The 23,005-nt window shown below is 44.0% G+C and overlaps 1 protein-coding gene across 3 annotated transcripts in view; it reads right to left on the bottom strand.

The window, feature by feature from the left end:
- LOC119461183 (histone lysine demethylase PHF8) overlaps positions 1–22,731 on the bottom strand; it is a 42,172-nt gene extending 19,441 nt beyond the window's left edge. The window contains exons 1-13 of one of the 3 annotated variants that reach the window (XM_037722404.2): positions 22,532–22,731; positions 21,795–21,880; positions 20,972–21,030; positions 20,832–20,890; positions 19,334–19,494; positions 18,776–18,917; positions 18,294–18,492; positions 15,138–15,388; positions 11,957–12,063; positions 6,568–6,656; positions 5,042–5,128; positions 4,435–4,694; positions 1,566–1,879 (exon numbers count right to left, since the gene is read on the bottom strand). In XM_037722404.2, the coding sequence (XP_037578332.1) occupies positions 1,566–1,879; positions 4,435–4,694; positions 5,042–5,128; positions 6,568–6,656; positions 11,957–12,063; positions 15,138–15,388; positions 18,294–18,492; positions 18,776–18,917; positions 19,334–19,494; positions 20,832–20,890; positions 20,972–21,030; positions 21,795–21,880; positions 22,532–22,629 (1,912 nt within the window). In that variant the 5' untranslated portion in view covers positions 22,630–22,731. The remainder of the gene's footprint in view (positions 1–1,565; positions 1,880–4,434; positions 4,695–5,041; positions 5,129–6,567; positions 6,657–11,956; positions 12,064–15,137; positions 15,389–18,293; positions 18,493–18,775; positions 18,918–19,333; positions 19,495–20,831; positions 20,891–20,971; positions 21,031–21,794; positions 21,881–22,531) is intronic. The other 2 variants (XM_049671901.1, XM_037722405.2) reach the window with 2 other exon arrangements.
- Positions 22,732–23,005: the final 274 nt, after the last annotated feature.

Here is a 23,005-nt window from a genome sequence, read left to right as displayed (position 1 = left end):
TGGCTGGCTGTGCGGGAGCAGACATGGTTCTTGGGGGTTTTTATATCATCTAAGAATATGTGTTTGACATTGTGCTGAATTATGTGACGATTTCGTGCTGCTATCGAAATTTAGAGTAGGGTTGTGCGAATAGTGGATTTCGAGTTGGAAGCAAATTTATGGAAATTGTTTATGAAAATTTAGTACCCTGAAATTGGTCAGCAGAACATTTTGCAATGAGTATTCAAGGGTGCGTAATCAGGTTTCATCATGGCCACCAAGCTAGTATAGGTGCACCTTGTATACCAATTTTTTCTTAGAAACATGCGAGAATTAGGAAGTGAGTCTTATACAAAGGTATGAAATATGCACTGTAAAATAGAGTATTCAATATTCAATTTGATAGTCGAAGCAAAGCATTCATATTTGAAAATTTCGATATTCGCACAACGCCACTTTTCAAGTATGCAAGTCTCTGCCAGAGTCACGGAAGACCAAGATTTCAAACTCCAACTACACAACACTATGCCATGAAGTACTCTCCTGACTGTGAGAGATCTTGTGGCAACTCGGAAAGTTGTATCCTCCTCAGTGGCCCGGGATAGCATTTGTGTCCTCCCAAAACAGAACGAATTGCATAAATACATTCTGGCCAGGACTTATTAAACATTCACATCATCCCAAAATTCAAAATAGTGATCCTACCATCAAGATTCAACTGTTATTTTACACATGCCGTGCGTCTACATGCAGGTTTTTCTTTATGCAAGGGAGGGCAAGTCCCAATTTCACGTACACAGGTTTCATCAACTGGCGCGCACTGCAAGGGTGTCGCAGACAGTGAAAAGCCTGACGAAGATATGCAATTGCAAAAGGTCTCACCAGATGTCTCTCTGAGACAACGCCCATCTGCGGTGTGTTTCCTCAAGCCGTTCCCACGGGTCCCCACCGATCTCTCTCAATAACTAGGTGGGACCACAGAGTTTCACACAATTACTAGAGGGAACTGCGGCACCAGTGTCTACAGTATAGTTACAAGCAGGACAGTTCAGACAGCATGGAAAGGATGGCTAGTAAATGAATTTGCCTAAACTTCGTCCTTCTGGCTTTAAATGGCTTCGTGACTTTGCAAAATGATCATTTCAAAGAAAGTACCACGTTATAAATAATTGAATAAACATTATTAAAATTATCCAACAGCAGGCTTCAAACACACGACCTCTAGGACAGAAGACTGGTATTGAAACCATTATGCCACGGATGCATGGACAAGCGGAACCGCTGAAATTAGCAGCGATTATGCGTGCTTCCGGAGTCTTATTACCTTCAGCACTAAAAAAAAAAAGTATAAATTGCTTGGAAATTCAGGTCAATTTAGGCCCAGATAAAGCGTGATAAACGAAGCCACGAGAACGTCTGAAGCCCCAAGCATGAAGATGAGACAAATTCATGTACTACCTGTCACTCCCATGGTGGGAGAACGATCGCAGCGCCCGAGTTACCCTCTAGTAATTGTAGAAACTCTATGGGGGGGGGGAACCCGTGAGCCACACACTGAGAAACACCGGAAAAAAGAATGAACTAACATGAAAGCCGAAGCTTGAGAGAACCTTGCTTGCTGTCCTGGGACTCCATCACAGGTGACGTGGTGCCAGCCGCGGCTGCTGCAGCCGCCGCCGCGAAGTTGCCCATGGAGGCGTTGTTGCTGAACGTGGAGATGGGCGGCAGAGCTGGTGTTGCGGGAACGGCCACGGCTCGCTGGTAGGAGCGGCGTGGCTGTGGCGGCGGGTTCTCGTCAACCACCAGGCCGTCATCGTCCGAATCGTTGAAGTCGTACACCGACTCCTTGTGCAGCGGCTTCACGGGTGGCGGTGCCGGGGCTGGTTTCTCCTGCTTCACACTGGGAAGGACGACAATTGAAACAAGGATACAGTTGACCTGGAAGAAGGAAAAGGTGTGGGGCCCCCATTTGATAATTGCTGGGCACTAGTTCCTCAAAAAATATTGATAATGCCATATGTGATGGATTATAATGCAAGGATGGTAATTCATATTGTGAACAAAGTGAGCAAGTGGGGACCTTAGAGTTAATTTAAAAAGAAAGTTACCGGCCTGCATTTGTATATTTAATAGTTTATGCCGTTGGGCGAACTTTTGAAAAATAAAATGTCACAGTTTCACCTGAAAGGTGAAGCATCAATTGCGATAGCAACTTAGTAGAGAGCTATACGGAGTAACGATAGCAGTTTTATCAGCTGCATAAACTTGGACTATGCAGCAGCACCAGCAACGCACAAAATGGTTGTCGACGCCGTCGCCGTTTTGCCCGCGTTCGCAGTGAACGGGCATGGCATTGGTGACTGTTGCCAGGGCCTCTGGGGGCGGCTCAGGAGGTTTTCGACGAGATCAGAACAGGAAACTCGTCTAGCAGCGTCAGAAGTGTTTACCACCTTCTCGCGTCGCAACGTTTTATATAAATACGCATTTGGTGCCGCAGCTAAACGTCGCCTCCCCTCCCTCCCTCCTGCGGGAGGGGAGGCGACGACCCGCAGCATCTGCTGCGGTTGACCACAGCAGATGCCGCGGCCACCCGCATTTCAGTCAATAAGTCGAAAACCGCTCTTTAACATTCGAGGAGTCCCTCAGCGGTGCTATCCACAGCTAGCTCGACCGCTCAAGGTATTAGTTGAAAATGTAATTAACCCTTTGACGGTAAATACCGTAAATATACGGAACTGCGAAGAAGTCCCGAATCGTCAATGCCGTATATTTACGGCGCCGTCTGTATGTTTGAAAAACGTGCCAATTTTTCAATTCTTTGTTGCCCAGCAAGTGCTGCCACCGTGTGTGTATACAAATATTTTTTTTTATTTGCTCCATAGTCTCTTGGTTTTCATTCCACGGTTTCTTTATGCTGCCATTTCAGCACACACTTGTGCATTCGCACATGCGTCTTGCGGGCTGTGTCTGTTCATTGCGCTTGTAAAAACTCATATCTAATCTTTCAAAGGGTCCCCACTAGATGCTCGCCCGTCTCTTGCTCACAGGGATGTGATTATCATATAGACTCGTGTAAGGGCCACACTTTTTTTCACAATTTTTACGAAGTGCGATGCTTGCACAGGACGGAGTGAGAAGGTTCGGTACTGTGTGAGGGCCGCTACTAGTTGGCTCTATATACTAGATGACTCTTGGCATTTAGTAGCGGCATGTAGAAGTACGCAGCGCGCGAAAATTTGCCGATGCACACGCTCAGCATCGGGGCACCGAACGCGATTGCTTCTCCGTCGGAATTTTTTTCCCAAATTTTGGGCCACAACTCCCAAAGTTGTGGTTGTGGCCCTTACACGGGTGCGGCCTTTACACGAGTCTACGGTACATCTTTTCACAGGTGGGCACTGGTATATACATAGAATGCCGCCGTAGACAAACGATGCTGCCATGCCTGCGTTTCTTGCCTCGACTCACCTGGCGAAAGCTGATTGCCCCTCGTTGGTGACAAAACAAAGGATCACTGCAAGTTTCTGACTCGTTTGGTTTTTCTGACAGGTGCACAACCATAGAGTTTTCTTGCATGTGCTCACATACACGGTTTGATTATGCTATAGGTGTGAGCGCTGGTTGCTCTGCCGAAAAGTGAGTCGAGTGGCGATTCTTCCGATGTGGACTACTACCCAAGTGTTGAAATCAGAATATATCTATTTCAATGTATGTAATTTTTTATTGCGATTAGAAGTAGTTATGGAAGCCCATCTGTATTCATGAATAAACAATGCATGTTCACCCACACGAAATTCTATTTGTCACTTTATGGTCACTCTAAAAAAATTACGGTACATTTTTTTCGAAATAGGTTAATCTGACGATTTTAAATCCGCAATAAAGAAATTCAACCATGGAGGGTCGCGTTGGGCAAGAAAAATAGACCCTCAAAGTGTTAAATGCTTCATGAGTGTAGAATTGCTGTGCATTGTTTCCTTTCGCTTGAATCGTATCAAGGTTGTTCAGAGTAGGCATGCAGAAAGAGCAGGAGAAAGAGCAGGAAAGAGCAGAAAAATTGGATGGGAAGAACAGCACCGCAGTAGCTCTATGGTAAGAGCATCACACACTTATCGCGAAGATGTGGGATCATTCCCACGCCAGTTGTTTTTTCATCTATTTACATTTCCATTAATGTACCGTTTCTTTAATTCAATTAGTAAGTACGAGTAATTTCCCCTGTGTTGTCCTTGGTGTCCTTGTTTGTGGCTTCTTAACAAAATTTGTCATGCACCCCACCAAATTTGTTGCGACAGGATTTGTATATGAATGTGGACAAACACACACACACACTAAAGCTTGCTCTACCTTGCATATTTTTTATGGAACATCCTTGGTCAATATCGAACTGATGCTTCCTTTTATTTCCAAAATATCTAAGTGATCGGACAAGCAGTTCCATTGCCTACTTCCTACCTTTGTGCCTTTTTTGTGGCTGCCGTGGCCTTGGCCTTGAGGCCACCGGTGCCTTTGCCCTTTGCTTTGCCTTTGGCCTTGACAGGCAGCTTCACCTTTATGTTGATGCCCTGCTGGGAAGCCCCACCGACCTGGACAGGCGTCACATTTTCCTGCACGGCAGCAGCAGCAGCAACCACCACTGCCTTGGCAGCCTTTGCGGGTCCCTGCTTGCCCTTCTTGGTCTCTTTCTCAGCCTTGACCTTGCCGTTCAGCTTCTTCTGGACAAGAAAAAGTTGAGAGGTGAGAAAATAAATTGCATTTAGTGGAGAATGTGAAGGCATGTTTTACTCGCTTTCTGCAGGTTTAAATTGGGTAATTTCACCATATTGATTATGCCCAACGTGTGACATTATGTGACTGGTTTTAGGCTGGAACTTGAAACGTCTTAGCAAACATGAAACGTCTTGGCAAAGCAGCTTGAAGATTAACTGTTTAGGAATCATAGACAAATGCGGAAAATTACGGCTAGCAACCGTGGATGTTGCTAGCGCCTCTCACGAATGACACTAGGTGCACATCCCCTATAACCATCCTTTCCATAAATCTTTTACTTTCCTTCACTTACCTCCGCTGTTCTGACTTCCTTGGCCATATCCTTAAGGAGCTTGGGAACATTGATCCCACTTGGAATTGCCTCCAATTTACAGTTGGGCTGCAAAACAAGACACAAATTAAGATACAATTCATTCAATCACTTCAATGATAATCATCACAGTTCCAGGTAGTTTATTCCACCCAGCTACAGGTGGGGGAAAAAAGGAAGTCTCTGCATTAGCTCATACACTAAGAGAATGTGTGATTTCTTATTGTATTATCGTGTCGAACATCATGTTGGTGTATTGCAGTCAATCCTCCATGTAACGAACTCAGATATATAATGAACTAGCGAATACAACGAAGCAAATCTAAAATGTTTCTAACAGATATCAGCATGTAACTAATATATGCTTACAACGAAGATCGGATATAACGAAGGTATTTTAGTGTCAGATGCGACTTCATTACAACGAGGTTTGAGTGTGCCCTAGGGTTGGGAATTTAGTTGAATCTCAGGATTTCTTTCCGTATCAATCTACAAACTAGTAGCACTCTTTGCTTTCTGCAAGGAAAGAAAAGAAGTTGACACAGCTGCTACAGAAAGAAGCTGCTTCTTCCGATATTGCTCAAGACTCACAGAAGGTCACACACATAGTCCTGGCATAATCCACCAGCTGACAGTGAATTACTTGCACGTTAACAGTCCTTCACATAAACATATGTGTGAGCACGCACTCATTTTAGAGCAGCATGTGGGGAGCACACGAGCCCGTTTCTTCCAGCACACCACACCGGCACATGACCATGTGCTGCAACTTGTGTCTCAAGTTGGCAGGACGCATGGCGAAGGCTCACCTTGGCCCCCCTTCTATAGCAGTCTCTGCGACAATGCAGCACATGCTTTCACCATACCCGGGGGAACAGGAAAAAAGTATCCGTCTTTCCGCAATCATGATGGCCCTTGCCTTGTGTGGAAGGTAAGTATAAAGGTATAAAAGAGCTAGTCTCCAAAGAAGATACTCTCTCACTGGCTTCAACGCTCTTGAATGTTTGGATTACCTGCCTGTCCTGCACAAACTTGCTACCTGATCACATGCATTGATGGGTAAGCCAATCCCTCAACTTCGATCATTTACGAAGCGGTCGTCTCTCCCCCTAGTGCTTAGTACTCTTCCCTTTTAACAATAAATATTGTTCGAATGTATGCTGCCATTTCGCCTTATTTGTCCGAACCTACCATAGTTGCAATGTGCTTGCACTACAATTTCAGAATGTTTAACGAAGCAGATGAGCATGGTTGTAACCAGAGCTTGCTTCCTGCCCTAGTGGCGCACAAAGTGTACCCCATAAGCAGAAATAAAGAAAGTAAGAGAAAGACAAGGTAACGTAGGCTTCAACAGACTGGACATTCAAGTAGGTGCTGCTGATTCGTGGGCAATTTCAACAGTCAAGTGAAGTCTACTGAGTCAACAGAGCAGAATGCCATATCTGGCTGCTGAACCACCATGGTGGGGCACCCGCATTTCAGGCGAGTCTCTGACACAGGCTACTCACCTCTTGAGTCCAGTTTTTCAGTGCAGTCATCAAGGCCTTTGCTCCAACAATCAGGAAGCTGGGGGGCTTGAATTCAGATGCTATTGCACCTGAAACAATTTTCGCCAATGTAACATGCCTTGGAAAAACTATCTAAGTTGAAAGTACTGCCTGGTACAGGTTTTTGTGCCACACCGCTCACATCAATAATGGAGGGAAAATTTTAAATTCTAACCCATAAACAGAGTGAAAAAGAAATGTTAAAATTTTGCATCGTCATCCTATGAATAAGTGATATGTGCCCTTGGCTTCCCTGCAGAATTGTGTGAATATGCAGGCTGTGGCTCCACAAAGATCCAAAACTGATTACCGTACTTTTACGCGTATAACCCTCACCAAAAAATTCCGAAAAATTTACAGTATAGTCTGGGTGCGGGGCCGCTGGTCGAAGATACGACGTGGGCGAGTCATGCATCCGTGAATGGAGACTGGTTTAGCAAAGATTAGAGTGCTGTCGTATGCAGTTATTTCCGCGAGTTATACGCACAGATTATTATTTTTTTTCAGGGCTGCTTTAATTGGGGGTGCGGGTTATATGCGAAAAAAGTACGGTATACATATGGTGTTATCAAAATTGATTGTTCGCTTCTCGGAACCTGTGCCCTGACGGACAGGCTCACTATAATTTTAATATTTATTCCTGCCAAAATACTGACTATGCGGGACAGTTTGTAGATCAGCACAATTAAATGTGGCCACAACTTTCTTTTGTTGAAATTTCAAGGAAATGTGAATATTTTGCAAGAGGTATTCTTTCACAAAAGTCTAGTAGCTTGCTCCACTGTGGAAAACCGAAGGAGGGGGCCCCACAGGGGTGTCGTGGAGGTACTTTCATATATATATTTGAGGGGGAGGGAGGTCACAGATGCCACAGAGTCTCGGGGAGTTTGGGAAGCACTCACAAAATGTGTTCTGGGCAAGCTCAAGTTAGTTATAGCTTTGCCCTTTTGACTCAACACCTACACTGTGCTACCAGGCTAACTTATAGCATTACGAGAAGAAAAAAAAAAAACACGTTTGATTTTCGCATCTCACCACCATACTAATAGCATAAGTGCAATTGCAATTATACACATCATGGGATGACACTGGCATGAGCAACTTCGGTGCAGCATCTTCACATCGATGGAGAAAGCAAAAAGTAAAATGTGTCTGCAACAATGACTTTATAAATAGATAGGCCATCAGTGGAACCTCTACAAGGTGTTATGTCGGTATCATCAGTATCGTGCAAGGTCTTTGGTTTAGCATCATTGTCATAACGGCCACGTTCTTTCTGCTCCTTTAAAGAGGCCTCCTATACCACTCAAAGCACAAAAATTTGCCCAACACTGTCAGTTACAGAGCACTCATTAGAAAATGTTTCCTCGCCACAAATTTGAAAGCTGACGTAGTAATATAGCAACAATGCATTATTTTGAAGCAAATGGGCAGAGCTGTGTATAATTGCTGTGAATGCAGCTGATTACAGAGTTGCCGGTCCACGTGAGCTTAGGCCAGTGCGCAGCAGCTATTTTCCAGTTTTTTGTCTTGTATTTATCAACATCAACAAACAACTCTGGTTGCAACATGCTTCCCACAGATAACAGTCTGCTTTCGTTAAACACTTCTCACATTAATAAGTGATTAACCACACACATGCAGCCCAGAAATGGTAAAAACACAACCTCACAAGATGCAGAAAACCCTTCCCGATCAAAGCAAGCAAAGGCAAAAGTAGACGCCATAAGAATCTGGTAGTCGCATTGCTTGCTTCGTCAACGAGAACTGAAGGAGACACCACAAGACAAACATGAGCTAGTCACAGACGGCAGAAATTGCATCGTGCCTGGAAAAGTCGGAACTGCTCTGCTTCTGCTTGCTAATATTCCATTTCTGTGTTTACCGTTCATTACAAGCAAAACCACAAATGAACACTTGGTTGACGTGTTAAACCACTACGCTGGGATGACGAACCAGGCGTGTCAGGAACATGCAGACGAAGTCAACTATAGCAGTAAAGGATAATGGCACAAAAATTCAAGAGAATGTGTGCTCTTCCTTGCAAATTTTGTGCACTTCCCACAATGTAATGTGCTGCAAAATTTAGCACATATCAATACAAACTATACAGGCTGTTTCGGCTAACTTGTGCCAAGCCTTAGAAAAATCCACGTGTGCGTGACGAGAATGCAGCCAACTTAGTATTGTTCACTGTCCTCTTGAGCAACTCAAGGTATTTTAGAAGCTAAGCTTTTCTTTGCGAACCTCGCCGGATTTCGTGACTGTGGGCACTACGGCCTGGCTGTTCTCTTGCCAAATAGGCCAACCAATCACAGCGGAGCACACGCGCTGCGCGCGCCGCTGGGTTCCTTGCACTAATACCATCAGATGGCGCTCGCCTCCGTGCATCCGCAGCGCCGGCCGTGGAGGGAAATAAAAATAAAGAACCAGAAAGCTCACCTTCGCACATCCGCGGCAGTTGAGGTGGTATTGCATTAGCCTCTCTACAATGCCTGAATAAAGCATTCCAAGTGACTTTGTGTGGACATTCAGTAAACACAAACTTGTGTTTCGACTCTTTATGAACTCACACAAAGCTTCGCTGTATACAGATTACAACTTGATGGATCTGCTGAATTTTTTTACTATGAGCTTAGATCATTTTTCAACAATAATTAATTAACCAACTTTTAAAGGGCTGGTTTACTACTTCTTTCTGGGGCTTTACGTGCCAAAACCAGTTCTGATTATGAGGCACGCCGTAGTGGAGAGCTCCGGATTAATCTTGACCATCAGGGGTTCTTTAACGTGCACTACAATGCAAGCACAAGGGCTGGTTTAAATGCAAAACCTTCAATAGAGAGAAGTAGTAGAACCTACCGAGAAATATACAAATAATTTCTTTCCATGAAGACCCCCCAGCTGCTGATATCTTAATTTTTCCAGGCTGCAAAAAAAAAAAAAAAAGCACGCGAGATTTGAAAAAGTACCACGTGACTAAGCACTTGCAACCAGTCACATTAGTGCCCTCAAACATGCTACCAACCAATGATGGATGCTGCATGCAGAACGAATGCATGAATAGGCCACAAGCATAGATGAGAGGCAATGACCACACACATCGTATTCGATGCATTGCCATCTGCTGAAAATACCTCCTCGCCCTTTACGCAATCTGTCAGCAGCAAAAGTGTTGTTAGAGTGTCAAAATTGTCCTTCAGCATATCCACTTGCTTCATTGCTTCAACAGGCAAGATATCTCAGCAAACGTGTAAGCCAAGACCATTGTCTCCAATCCAACTCCATTGCATAGGCCTATTCCTGTGTTCTGTCTGCGTGCAGAATCATTCATTGGTAGCAAGTTTAGGGGTACTAATGTTGCTGCGTGAAAGTGCTTAGTCACGTGGTACTTTTTCAAATTTCTTGCACTTTCTTTCAGCGAGAAGAAATTTTGTCATTCTTGTCGCATTTGAATAGTATTGAAGCGTCTATCCAATTCACAGTCGAGGAAGAAAAAGACGGCGAGCTACCTTTTCTGGACGTCCTCGTGAAACGTGACCAGCACAGTCTGGCATTTTCCGTGTACAGAAAGAGCACACACACAGGCAGGTATATGCATTTTAATTCAGTGCACCTGACGGACCAGAAGAGATCAGCGGTCGCTTCTCTTGTCGGCAGAACCAACCGTATCTGCACAACACCACAAAGCCAGGCTGCTGACCAACAAGAAGTGCGCCAAAATCTCTCGGCATGTGGCTACCCGAGGTCGTTTTTGAATTCGGTGGAACGCCATCTGTCTCGGCCCCCAAGACCCGACTGTTTGCTCCCAAGAAAATGCGCTGCCATACCGTACGTGCCCGGTGTGAGCGAGGGCTTGGCTCGCGTTCTATGTGGCTACGACGCCCAGGTAGCGCACGTGCCATCCCAAAAATTACACCATTGGCTGGTAAACGTGAAAGACAAGCTTCCGAAGATAAAGTTTCCTGGCATCGTCTACTGCGATGCATGTGAAGACTGCGATTGCATATATATCGGCAAGACAGGCAATTTCGAACGGCGGTTGAAGCAGCATGTCAACGATGTAAACAAGAAAAAAGTCGTATTAAACGCCTTGGCAGAACGTGCAAGTAACTTAGGACACAGGATTGATTGGGATAACGCCAAGATATTAGAAAAGGAAAGAAATTTGACTTCAAGACACCACTTGGAATCCTTTCTAATCCAAATACCAGATAGCTACCTCAACCGGAATGACGGAAACCCCCCTCCCCCCATCTACATACGCTTACGTCATATTTTAAAGCCATATAAACATTGTATCGCACGTCGTTGATTTCATTGTGAACAAGGCTCCCGTCAGGGGAGCCAAAAAGTCTTTTCTTGTATTCTTTCAGTGGTCGGCGCCCTTCTTTTACCCTTCTTCATGATGACTCCTGACCAGACAGGCTTCTGTCAAAACCTCGACTTACTTTCTTTGCAGCATGAAAAATTAAAACCCCAGCGGCTATCTACTAGGAAATGAATTATCTCGATATTTCTTAATAGGCTCTACGACTTCTTGATTGAAGGTTTTGCATTGACACTAACACTTTTAAGATTTCGTTAATTAATTATTGGTAATTAATGACCCAAGCTCATGGTAAAAGAAAATTTGAGTTGCTCAAGAGGACAGTGAACAATACTAAATTCTTTGCATTCTCAAAGCGCACATGCGTAACTTTATTTGCGTGCACTACACTTGCTGATTCAATATGCTCAGACCTACTGAGGACCTATTCAAGGTGTCACTTAGCAACATCATTTGAGCACTAACAACAAAATACATTAGCAACGTGCAAAGCACTAATGGTACATTCAACTGGTTCCTATAGCGCTCTGACTCAGTTTGCAGCGATGCAAAGTCCTCTGAATTTTGAAGCCAGAGAAAGTCTGCCCTGAGCTGAGCATTCAGCTGCTCCCTGAGCAATCAAAGGAACCATGTGACCACAATTCCGTCGCATCTTGTCTCGTGCTCCCAGCTTGAAGGTTTGAATGCTGCCGAGCAATCTGAGCTTGATCAAGGAGAGCTCCAAAATGAATTAGGGAAATGTGTTCCGAGCGCTCAATTTTGACCAGCCAAATGCAAAGCCCGCCGACAGGGCGACTTGTTTGATGAAGACAAGTTCCGTTGTCGAAACGCTGGCTCCAGGCAAAGGACGTCTAGGGTTAGTTTATCCACAGTTAGTAACTTAATGTCTCCATCCTCCTGTCACTCTCTGTCTTATTTAGACATTACACTCTAAACCATATTCTGCATCACGTTCCTATAAGCGCATAACGAGTGGAGCGAGCAACAAAAAAGCAAATGCAATTTGCCAGGGTTGCTCACTTCTCAGCTGTTCGATGACATATGATGCGGCAAACCAGTGGGTCGTCTCGAACGAGGGGAACTTGTACTTATTCGGGGCGTCGATTCTCTTCTCTAGATCGTACACTCTGGAAAATACAAAAAAAAGAAAGGGAAATAATGGAAGACCGTTATGAGTTTCTCAGTTGCAAAAAGGACTTTTTTTTTTTTTCAGAGCAAATTAGAGAAACTTACAGAATATGTATGCAATCTGTAAAGTATATATTTGGTGGGTCCTTTACAGTCACCAATTTCATTGTAACAGTTCGCACTGCTGAGAGCGCAGATACACAACAACATAAGATTAGCTAACCCTCCACTTTAGGACTAACTTTGTTAAACATGCGATTTCAATAGGGCTGCTCCAATCTCTCAATATAATCAAACAAGGAGCCCAAATTATAATGGTGTCTGATAAGCTTAATTCCCTGATAAGCTGAACAGTTTGTGGACCTTTGGTCAGCTTCCCGCAGATTACCGAGTACACTTTTGTTAAGCTTAGCTTCTAATAAGGTGAACAGATTTCCGAAGTCCCTTTATGCCTGCCTCGAAGAAAGTCTAAATTACAAATAAGAGTGTGCGGTCACAGAACACAGGTAGCGTCAAAATTCTATGAACAGTGGGATTTGAGAAAACATTGGTGTGTAAACTCTTGATGCCAACTGTACTTACATACGCCAATGTGGTTTCACATTAAAAAGAACAAGAAATCAAAAGACAGAAAGCACCAAACAAAGAAACAAAAAAGGGCCTTTATGCTGGTGAAATGTTACACACGCAACAGGTGAGTGCTCTCCAAATTTGCCCTCTCCCCACAATCAGTGATTATGTTACGCTGCCATTTTTCTATTTTGAATTTCTTGGTTGTCATACTAGCCTTTCCAAAAAAATTTTCTTGCTTTCATCCTAGACAACATTTTGAGCAAAGTTGATGTTGCTTGTATTTTAAAAGTGTGAACATGGCAGCAGTAGGCACCTATCTGTAGAATGTCAAGCATGGCCTGTAAGAGGTCTATGAGCATGAACAGAAACAGCAGTGCTGGCAGTGACATATTGTGACACTGTTTTCATTTATATGACATTATACAAGCACTTGTTTGCACTACTTTTATCAACTGAAGGGGCAGGGGGAGGGGGGGCAAGATATCTTCTTAAAAGTGATGTCTTTGGTAATGCTTTTGAGTAAGAAAGCTGAAACAGTGTTTTTAATGGGAATAAATGGTATCTATTCTTTGGCTGAACATACCATCACAACATGTTGCCATCAGCACTTTTGTTGTCATCCACACCCCTCCGGTATGTCACAATATTATATTTACTCACTTAATGACCCACTTTTTTTCCAATGATGTTGATGTTGATGTCAATTTGAGGGGAGGATTCATTACGCCAACAAAAAAGTTGACATTTTTTTTCGAAGAGTCGAAATTTCCTATCGCTAAGTAGAAAAAAAAAATTGCAATTACTACCTTACCTTTATAGCTTACCATAAGTGATGTGTATAAAATATTGCATCAAATCCAGTTCATTTTTATTTACAAAATATCACTGGCCACATGATGGTCTCACTAGTGTGGGTCGTCGGCCCACAGCTTCAATGCCGTCCAGGCAATTTCAGATGCCGGTTTTCTAAAACTGCGTTTTTGAAAGCTTGCCTTGCTTTGATCCTCAAAATACGCAACAATCCTTCTTCATAGCTTTAAGCTCGGCCTCTTGTTTTCTCTAGTAGTACACATGCACTAAGTCAAGGACTGAAATGCCGTCCAGCGGACCATGCTATCTAAGGCATGCTCTAATACGTTCAGTTTGAAACCGACTATGCAACTGGAATAACGGCCCATCGCACAACGCAAAACACCCCGGAAATAAAGAAAAAGCACAGCACAGCACCCGATCAACAACGAAAAAGTTGAGGCAAAATGGCGAATAGCTGGCCAAGTGCGCTGTCTTTCTCTGTTCTGCCGCCACCGCGCTTGCATGGCGCTATAAGCAAGAACGTTTGTGATGATGAAGCGGGTGCATCATCATCATCAACAACAAAAGCGCTTGGTCGACAAGGTGCATTCCCACATCACTTGCGTTCGTTGTTGCTAATGTTTATCGTCGGTAGTTCAGGACAGGTGTGTGTTCTTTATGCGAAATAAATAAAAAGAAGTCAATTCCCAAGGACAAATGTGGGGGGTGGGTTCATTAAGCAAGTGGGCTCATTACGCAAGTAAACACAGTAGTACTGTAACATGTATCTATTGGTCTGCATCCTTATTGGCCCCCACAGTCCATACTGGGAATGATGGGCACATTCTCCCAATCGTGTTGCACAAACATCCTTCTTCAGTTCTGTTGCAACTTTACTGCCTGTGGTTAATAAATCATCAGAGGCATTAATGTCAGAAGCCTTGAATTCTAAATTGTGCCTGTGAATTGCAGCACACACCGGGACAAGGACAGGAAATGACAAAGACAAGTGCTAACTGGGAACTTTGGTACCCACACTGATGGCGATATGTCTTAACCCTACTTCGTTAGAAAAGCTCTAGCACTGGGATCAAAGTTCACAGTTGGCACTTGTCTTTGTCATTTCCTGTCCTTGTCCCGGTGGGTGCAGTAATTCACAGTAACTAGAACCCCAACCACCCCGGTCTCAAGCCTTGTTGGATTCTAAATTTTCTTTTTTCTTTTTTCCTTGAGTGATCTGGACAGTTAGTAGGAATCAAATTTCAATCTCACAGAGTACTTAAAGTGATGGAAGCAAACTACACTGCAGCCTTCATTTTTTTTCTGCTAGATCATTCCTAATGATGTAGTACTGGAGCTACACTCCTGCACATAGTACTATCGCGCTAAGTGTGAGCTACAACACGCAAACGCTTTGCCGCACGCTTTGGCATTCTAGCTCATACTAAGCGCGATAGTACCATGCTTTCACGCATATAGCCTGCACACACACAAAAACGACATTTCAGCACAAAGTGAAGGTTCCGCCGGTTTTCAGTGAATTTAGCCTTTAGCTGTCACATCACAATAACATGGAAAGCATAGCCATAGAGCATGTAGATGCGAAGGTATCAACAACCTCTCGCAGGGGACACCAATGCAATTTAGAAGCAGAATGAGAAAGAAAGCTCATAAAAGAAAAAAAAAAAGAAAAATGGTGGGCACGCACTGTAGCTGGAGGCCAATGTTGAAGCTGTGCAGGAAGTTTCCACCGAAGACCATGGAGTCCACCGAGGTGTACACCGAGTGTATCCATCCAGTCGGGATGAAGAGCGTCTGCCCAGCAGTGAGGGTGAGCCGATAGCAGGCGTCCGCCTGGTCCCCGAAGAAGGTCTCGCTCTGATTGGCCGAGGCCATCCAGTGCTCGTAGAGACTCAAGTTGGTTTGGGTAGGCCGTATCAAGTAGAATATCTTCTCCCCCTGTACACAAAATCAGTTTGTTTTTCGCTTGTTTTAAGCTCACGTACATGTTTAACTGAACATGTGTCACACTTCGATGAATCTCTTTGACGCAAACTTGGTTTACTGGGTACTACTACGTTTGTGCTACTCTTCAATGACAAAAAATAGCATTTAAATTACTCCGGTGGTGGGCAGAGTCAAACCCGCATCATAAATATTCACACAAATTTGTTTGAATGTACAAGGTGTCCACATGAAACCTCCCCGATTTCAAAATGAAAAACTATGATACACAGGAACCTGCAGTTTGTGGCATCATGTAAAGCAATTCAAGAAGTTTTTTGCTGATTTCTTTTTTCTATACGATTCCTAGTTTGTTTCAAGTGCTGAATAAACACCAAAAATGAGAACACCTCAAGAGAGAGCCCAATGTGTGGTGTGGTAAGCAGAAACTAATTTTAAGCGGAATTTTAAGGGTTATGAAGAAAGCCCATGTAGAAGCGCTTAATTTTTTTTTACCTTTTTGAGTTCATCTGATTAATATGATGCCACAAATTGCAGGTATCAATGTATCATAGTTTTTTTTTTGTTTTTTCATTTTGAAATCAGGGAGGTTTCATGTGGACATCGTGCATATTCACACACTGCACCACGTGGGGTCTTCACTGCGGTGGCACCAGATGATGCAGCATGTCCCGAGGGAAGCATGAGAGAGCATTCCAGCCGCATACATGCCTCATACACAATGCATTTTTGGTGGTTGCATTATGGTGTTGAGTCGACACATTGCTTCAATGCTAATCGCAGTCGCACCAACACCCATCATAACACAGGCTCTACCAGAATTTTTGAATTACTACATGGTCGAATAACCCTGCAATAATTATTAAATACCTTTATTAAATTATTAAAAGAAATGAGAAACCTACTAAAAGTTTACCAGTAATAATGACAGCAATGGCCGATTTCTAGAAATTTATAGAGCTTCATAGAGAGCGTACAAGGGAAACTCCAAAAACTCAGCTCAGTTTTACACTTAAGAGTGAAACGAATTTAGAGGTTTTATAAAATATTCTTCAGCAAGTATTCAGTGGAAAACATGGAACATTAATGGATTTCTCAACAAGTTTGGTGACGAATACCTCACAGGTTCCACTCTAAGCTTTACTTCTGATTGGACATACCTTGAGCACGCACCAAAGGAGTGGGATAGCGCTAGCTATGACCGGATATAGCCTTGCAAAGGTATGCCGGCAATTGCTAACCAGACTCAATTCTATAACTGCAACACTGCTACAAATTTATTAATGTAGATGTAATTAGTAATACAGTAGAAACCCACTGTTGCGTTCCCAGGTGCTGCATTTTCCTGGCTGTTACATTGTTTTCGGCCGGTCCTGGCATAGCTCCCACAGGATCCAACGCATTGGGAACCCCGCTGCTGCGTCGCAACTGTGGGACTGTTTTATCATCATGCATTGCGAACTGCCACCCCGTGCCGGCTCGAGCGGGCATGTTGACTTTTCATAAAGCTGGCGTGGTAGCTTGGCGATCGGATTGGCCACCCAAAGTGCCGGGGAGACACCTATGACGTATTTTCAGTTTCCGCAACCAAAAGCATGGCCTTTAAGATCCGTATTTGCTATTCAAAGATGGTGTCTATGATGCGTTGGGGCCCTAAAATTGGTTTTGGCGCATAGATGTCACGTATAAAGTCCAAGGGCGATAACACAGTCGCCGCACGTCGTACGTGCAAGTGAAAGCGTACGAGGGAAGCCGCAGATGAAGGCTCAATCTCGTGCACGCAAGAAAGGAAAGCGGGGAGGAAGTGCACCGTCTTCCGTCGCACTCGAGGCACCAGGGGGAGGAGAGGGATAGGGGGCGGCGTTGTACTCTGGCATCAACTGCGTACTGCGCGATCGTGCGGGCCATATCTTGAAAGCGATCTGCTTTGGGGGCAGAGTCTAGGTGCGCCGACGGCTCATACCATTGTGGGTGCTGTGTTTCTGCCGCTCAGTTTGCGTTGAAGCGATAAACAGCACGAAGGTCACTTAACTCGCTGCTCCTGCCGCGCTTCCTCACACCTGCGCTTTTACAGTGAGTGTCCGTGGTCACCGAGTGTGATGTGTTCATGTTTGCCTGTGCACGCTGACACCACGCTTGTTAATATAGTTAATGAGCGAATGTTTACAAGTTTGCACGGACAATAAAACTACTATCTTTTCTTTGTATAGCTCTCTACTAATTTGCTATTGCAATCAATGCTTCACCTCCTGGGCGGAAATGCGACTTTTTTCCAAGCGTAAGAATTAAAATAAAAGTGTCTGCAGTGCACCACCACTCTTATTTCTCAATTTTTCCCGTTTCTCGGCATTTGCATTTCCTGGCTCTTACATGTTGTTTTATTACAGCCCCGTGAAAAACATATCAGAGGGGTTCTATTGTACTAGATAACTAAGCAGCTTCCCAGATATTATCACACACTTACAGAAGTCCACTGGCACAAATAGTGTGTTGGCAAAATAACCTCTTTATCTGTATGTACTACTGCTTTTACGAATTACTGGAAGTCTTCACAGGATCGCCTGGCATCTTGTGCAAGCAATAAAGAATATTTAACTTGATAATTAGTGCACTCAACACCAAGCCAGCAACTACCAGCAGTGCAATCAACATCAGAAGTGACCCAAATAAGTGCACCACAGGACAAAAGTGTCTCCAGGCAATTTCCAGTAACCTTGTACTGTTGAAGCCATCTCAATCCCATGTCTGCAAAGTCCTTAATCTCATTACCCCACTTAATCTTCTGCCACTGTCAACTGTGTATCTGTTCCCTTGCTGCCCTGTTATCTATTATTCCTTGCCACTCTTGTTATCAGTTCAAAAGAGCAATAAAATTGACACAACATTAGCATCAACTCACTCGGAGAACGTGGTACCACACTGAGGAGCCACCAAAGTCAATATGGAAGTCGGTGAAGCTGTTCTCGGTACTCATGAGACAGTACTTCATGACGGCAGGGCGCTGGAACACGCCAATGTTGGGGACATGCGATGGCCAGCAGTTCTCCACCCAACTGATGCGCTGAACTAGCGATGGTGGCTTCACAAAGTCGGACAGCCTGCAAGCAGTAGATGTTATGCCTGTCAGAAGCTCTCAATCTCAAAGCAGCCATGGTAACCACAATGTGCATTACGAGAACCACATTCACCCCCGCTTCCTTCCCTCAAAGTTATCCCTCTACTTATCTGAACTGTACTTTCTTTATCATAATGCATGATGGCACAAACCAATCATGCTTAAGGTCCATTATTACTTCTGCAGGCCCACAAAAATTCTATGAGAATTGCACCACTGATAACTGCAACCTAATAAATACTACATTTTAGGGTGTGGTCACTGACCTGGTGTCTGAGAACTCGAGGCTGATGACGTTGAAGACCTTGGAGCGATCGTAACTGTTGAAGTAGTCAACCCACTCCGACATGGTCATCTTGAGATCCTCCTGCTTCCGGACGTCGATGACGTCCAACATAAAATCCGGCCCTGTGGCAGCGCACAGACCGAGCATGTTGACATTGCCCAGTTACAATGCCATGCCACTAGCAGAACTTTCGTAAAACAAGAGCACAGCATCTCGTAAAAGAATCATCCAACATGTGTACTTAGAATTCTGCTACGTGTGTTTGAAGCAGAGGTCACGAGGCACTGGTGGTAACAGGGCAGCAGACATAAAAGGATTATCATTTTTGCCTAGAGTGCATGGCACTGCTGCTGTGTTACTGTTATATGTTGTATAACATATAGCAAAACATCATAAGGAAATGATGACGGAGTTTACCAGGAGGTGAGTTACTACGATGGCTACCTACAGTGATGGCATAAGGCAACAGCACTAACACAGTCAGCAAGTCTCTATGCTGTTAACAAAAGAGATTGTAAGTAATGAGAAGGTCACTAACCAATGAAATCCATGACATCACTGACAGTGAGGTCCTCTGGTGGCATAACAAGTCCAAGGCCATCCTTCTTGGTGACCAAGACTGGGTTAGTGAACCCACTGTGCAGCAGGTACTGCAGGTTGAACTGGTCCCCGTTCAGCCGGGTCACTATGCTCTCCGCACTGGAAAGGTTGTAACAAGGAATTGAATTACTTCTAGAACCAATAAGAGGAATGGTTAACCCTTTTTTTTACCTACCTAATGGCAGGAATAGTTACCAGAAGTATGTGCTGTCGTGAGCAAAAGTAACAGTACCCCGCCACATTTTTTTTAATGCCAAAACATGTGACACGTGACAAAACAGTTACCAGTTTAAAGGATACTCGTATGTCTGAACAACATTCTCCATTAGAAAAAACTCACAGGGTCTCTTATGTTATCCCTAAGACGACTTGAAGGCGAAAGCCCAAGTGCCGAAGCATTAAAGACAACACATGACGTACACATCCCCCTTTATGTCGCTTAGTCTACTTCGCTTAGTCACCCGTCGTAATTCGCTTACTCATCCTCTCAATTTGCTTAGTCATTACCCTTAATTCCCTATGTGCACTTCGCTTAGTCATCCCTCTTAATTTCAATGGTTGAGGGTTTGACTCCCACCCAAGGTCGTGAGTTCAAGTGACTTAATTAACTTTATCTTAATTAGCTGTGCCTTAATTAACTTTGCCTTAATTACCAGTAGTACCTTACCTTTGCATGCAAGGGCACAAATGTTTGTCATGTATGCTAGGTGTACGAGTGTACAACATTCGCTGCCATTAAAAATGCAAGTTCCATCCTATCCAAAAACAGTCATCGCAACTTGACACAGCTGCTTTCCCGCAGCAAATAGGCATCAAGATTTAACTTTGCTCTTTGACAAACCATTATTTTATAACAAATGGCTGTCAAGAGCTCACTAAACAATTTTGGAGGCCTCCATGCATGTGTAATACTACTGCTTTAAGATTTTACCCGGCGCACAGCTAATGAGAGAGCCTTGATTAGAAGAACCTATATTTATCCTGATTGTAGGAACCTATATTATAGCTGTATACTGCCAGAAAAATTCACTGTTCATGCTTTCTTTTAAACTTCAAGCTGGTCAAGAGTACCTGAGGAAAATATTCACACTAGGTCGCACAGGAAGGCGTACTAGCAATGGTAGTTCTATATTATAATACACTGGAGGATTGCTCCTCTGGCTCCCCCAATATGACAGCATAGGATTCAGTAGGTTTTGATCAAGATTACATGGGAATGCGCCCAATTAAGGGCAATGAGAGCTGTTCTACAATGATTACTCTGTGAGCACTAAAACACGTATATATATATTTTTTCTTTAGCTACATCATTCTCACAGATTCAAACGTGCACCAAAAGTAACAACAGATGCATTAAAGGTCCTAACAGAAAGGTCCTAACAGAAAATGCTCAGCATAAAATACTTCAGCGCTAAAACCAACAGAGAAAAACTTACCTTTCAAAATGCCTCGACTTGAGTTCCTTTATGAAAACGTAGGTACCTGTTTGTACAGGCTGAAAATATGGGATGAGAGAGTTATAACACAATGTAGCATACATCACACACAAGACTTTAGCGAAATGTGGATGCCTTACCTTATCACTCGCATCAGGATCTGAGTAGTCGTGCCGATGCCAGTTAGTCCTCTGTTTCCCTGAAATATCACGATGCCATGTCAGTGTCAGTAGAAGTGTAGCTCAAACTACATAAAACAGTGATGCTGTGTACATAAAACAACTACAGAAAACAGTGGAATAATTACTCTTGAAACATTAATCTAAGTAAAAGGGAAAATAGACAGTTGGCCTATTTTGTGAGCATTTGCTGTGTAACAGAGCAAGGCAGGTTGAAACAGGACAGGCATAGATAGCAGAATGAACTTGTTTGATTTTTGATTACCTTTGTGCATTATAACACTTTATGAGTCCACCTTTACTCTATAGATTGAAAAATGAGAACTGCAGATGCAATGCTTACAAGATGAAACATGAAAGGTTTATTATCAGCACTGATAACTGCAGTTACACCACTAAAACGTCTCAGGCTATAGTAAACTAGAAAAAGGGGGAGGGGGTACAAGGATATATCCACGGATGGATGTATCCTTATGTCGAAAGCCACGTCAATACCATCCGATGAAGCTAAAATTTGAACACATACTACAACAACACATGGCATCGCAAACCGTTTTTCTTTCTTTTCTTTTTTTAAGCTCGGGTTGAAATAACAAATGCTAACGCGTTATTCAGAGAGAGGGTGCTTTAAGAAGAGTTCACATCGATGTAAGCGACGTATCGTTTGCATGGCACACATTTGGTTTCACTTTGCAAAGCGTTCTCTGCAAACAGCTCAAGGAAGCTCGAATATAGGAAGCTAAATGAAAAAATAAGCCGCGGTCAGAGAGCATGTTTCACTCACAGATTGACGGCCCGAAGGTCAACTGGCACTGAGGACAGTGGTACTTGATGATGTCGCAGGCATCGTGTTCTTTCACATCTATGCAACTGAAACCGAAAGAAACAACACGGCAAATGATCATTTCAAAGTGTCGATTCGCGTACCGCCTGCAACAAGCGAGCGACCAGCGAGCGCCCCAGTTTGACAGCTTTCACAAGTGTGTGCTTGCACGCTCTCGAAAGCGTGGTCGATACGTCAGGTGCAGCCGGGCAGAGATTATCCGTCTCTCTCGCCAAACAGCCGCGCTTAAAAGAAGTGCGCGACTTTCAACGCAGTCAGCACGTCCATTCTTACTCAAATACAAGCTTTAGAGACAGCTGTAAGTGAGATCAGCGGCGCGTGTAGCGTTTCTCGTCAAGAAAAAGAAAGCACACACACACAAAAAAAAAATGTTTGCACTCGGAAGACGGGGGAACCAGCTGATGGGCAGTCAGCGTGCGATGCGCGACAGCGAAACGAACGCGACTGCGATCAACGCTGGAGCAGTTGGCGAAACCTTTCACGTTCCTGCGAAGACTTCGTCGAGAGCGGGCAACTTGGCGGGCAAGCTGTTAGCAACAGATCCGCGAGTGTCATCCAAGCAAGATAGGAAACCAACGCGTCCGCGGCGCGCACTCAGCACAGACGCGTCGGCGGGCACATTACGGGCGCAAACGCACAAGAAACGCGTGCACTGCGATCGGGCCGAGGCTACTTACTTTCCGTGAAACCAGTCTTTACAAACATCACACTGTATCATAAATAGATTTGGGTCGTACGGCTGGCCACAAACACAATACACATCTACGGACGCCATCTTATGTCCAACGGCAACCCAAAACAACACACATGGTTGGAAACCGCCATTTACCTAACATTGCGCGAAAATAGATCACGGATACATTGATGGCAAAATAAACAAACACAACAAGCGGAAGACTATTTTGCGCCGTTTTATTGGCCTCGTGCGTGGCGCATTTACTCGCTTTTATCAGCTCGCGTTGTAAACTTGACGGTGCTGCTGCGGCGTCATTTACTATGTTCAGAAATCGCCATCAGAATGCGCCACGTATGCATCAGTGCTAAAACTGGCGCTAAACTTAAACAGGTCAGAAAGCAGCAACGGTGGTACATTGAATCGTTAAAACGTTAAATAGTTTGGCCTTCTGTAATCGATATACAAAACTTCATAA

Source organism: Dermacentor silvarum, chromosome 8 (genome assembly GCF_013339745.2).
Source record: "Dermacentor silvarum isolate Dsil-2018 chromosome 8, BIME_Dsil_1.4, whole genome shotgun sequence".
NCBI classification, from domain to species: Eukaryota; Metazoa; Arthropoda; class Arachnida; order Ixodida; family Ixodidae; genus Dermacentor; species Dermacentor silvarum.
The sequence above is the reverse complement of the archived record's forward strand: the minus strand, read 5'-3'. Positions and strand labels throughout refer to the sequence as shown.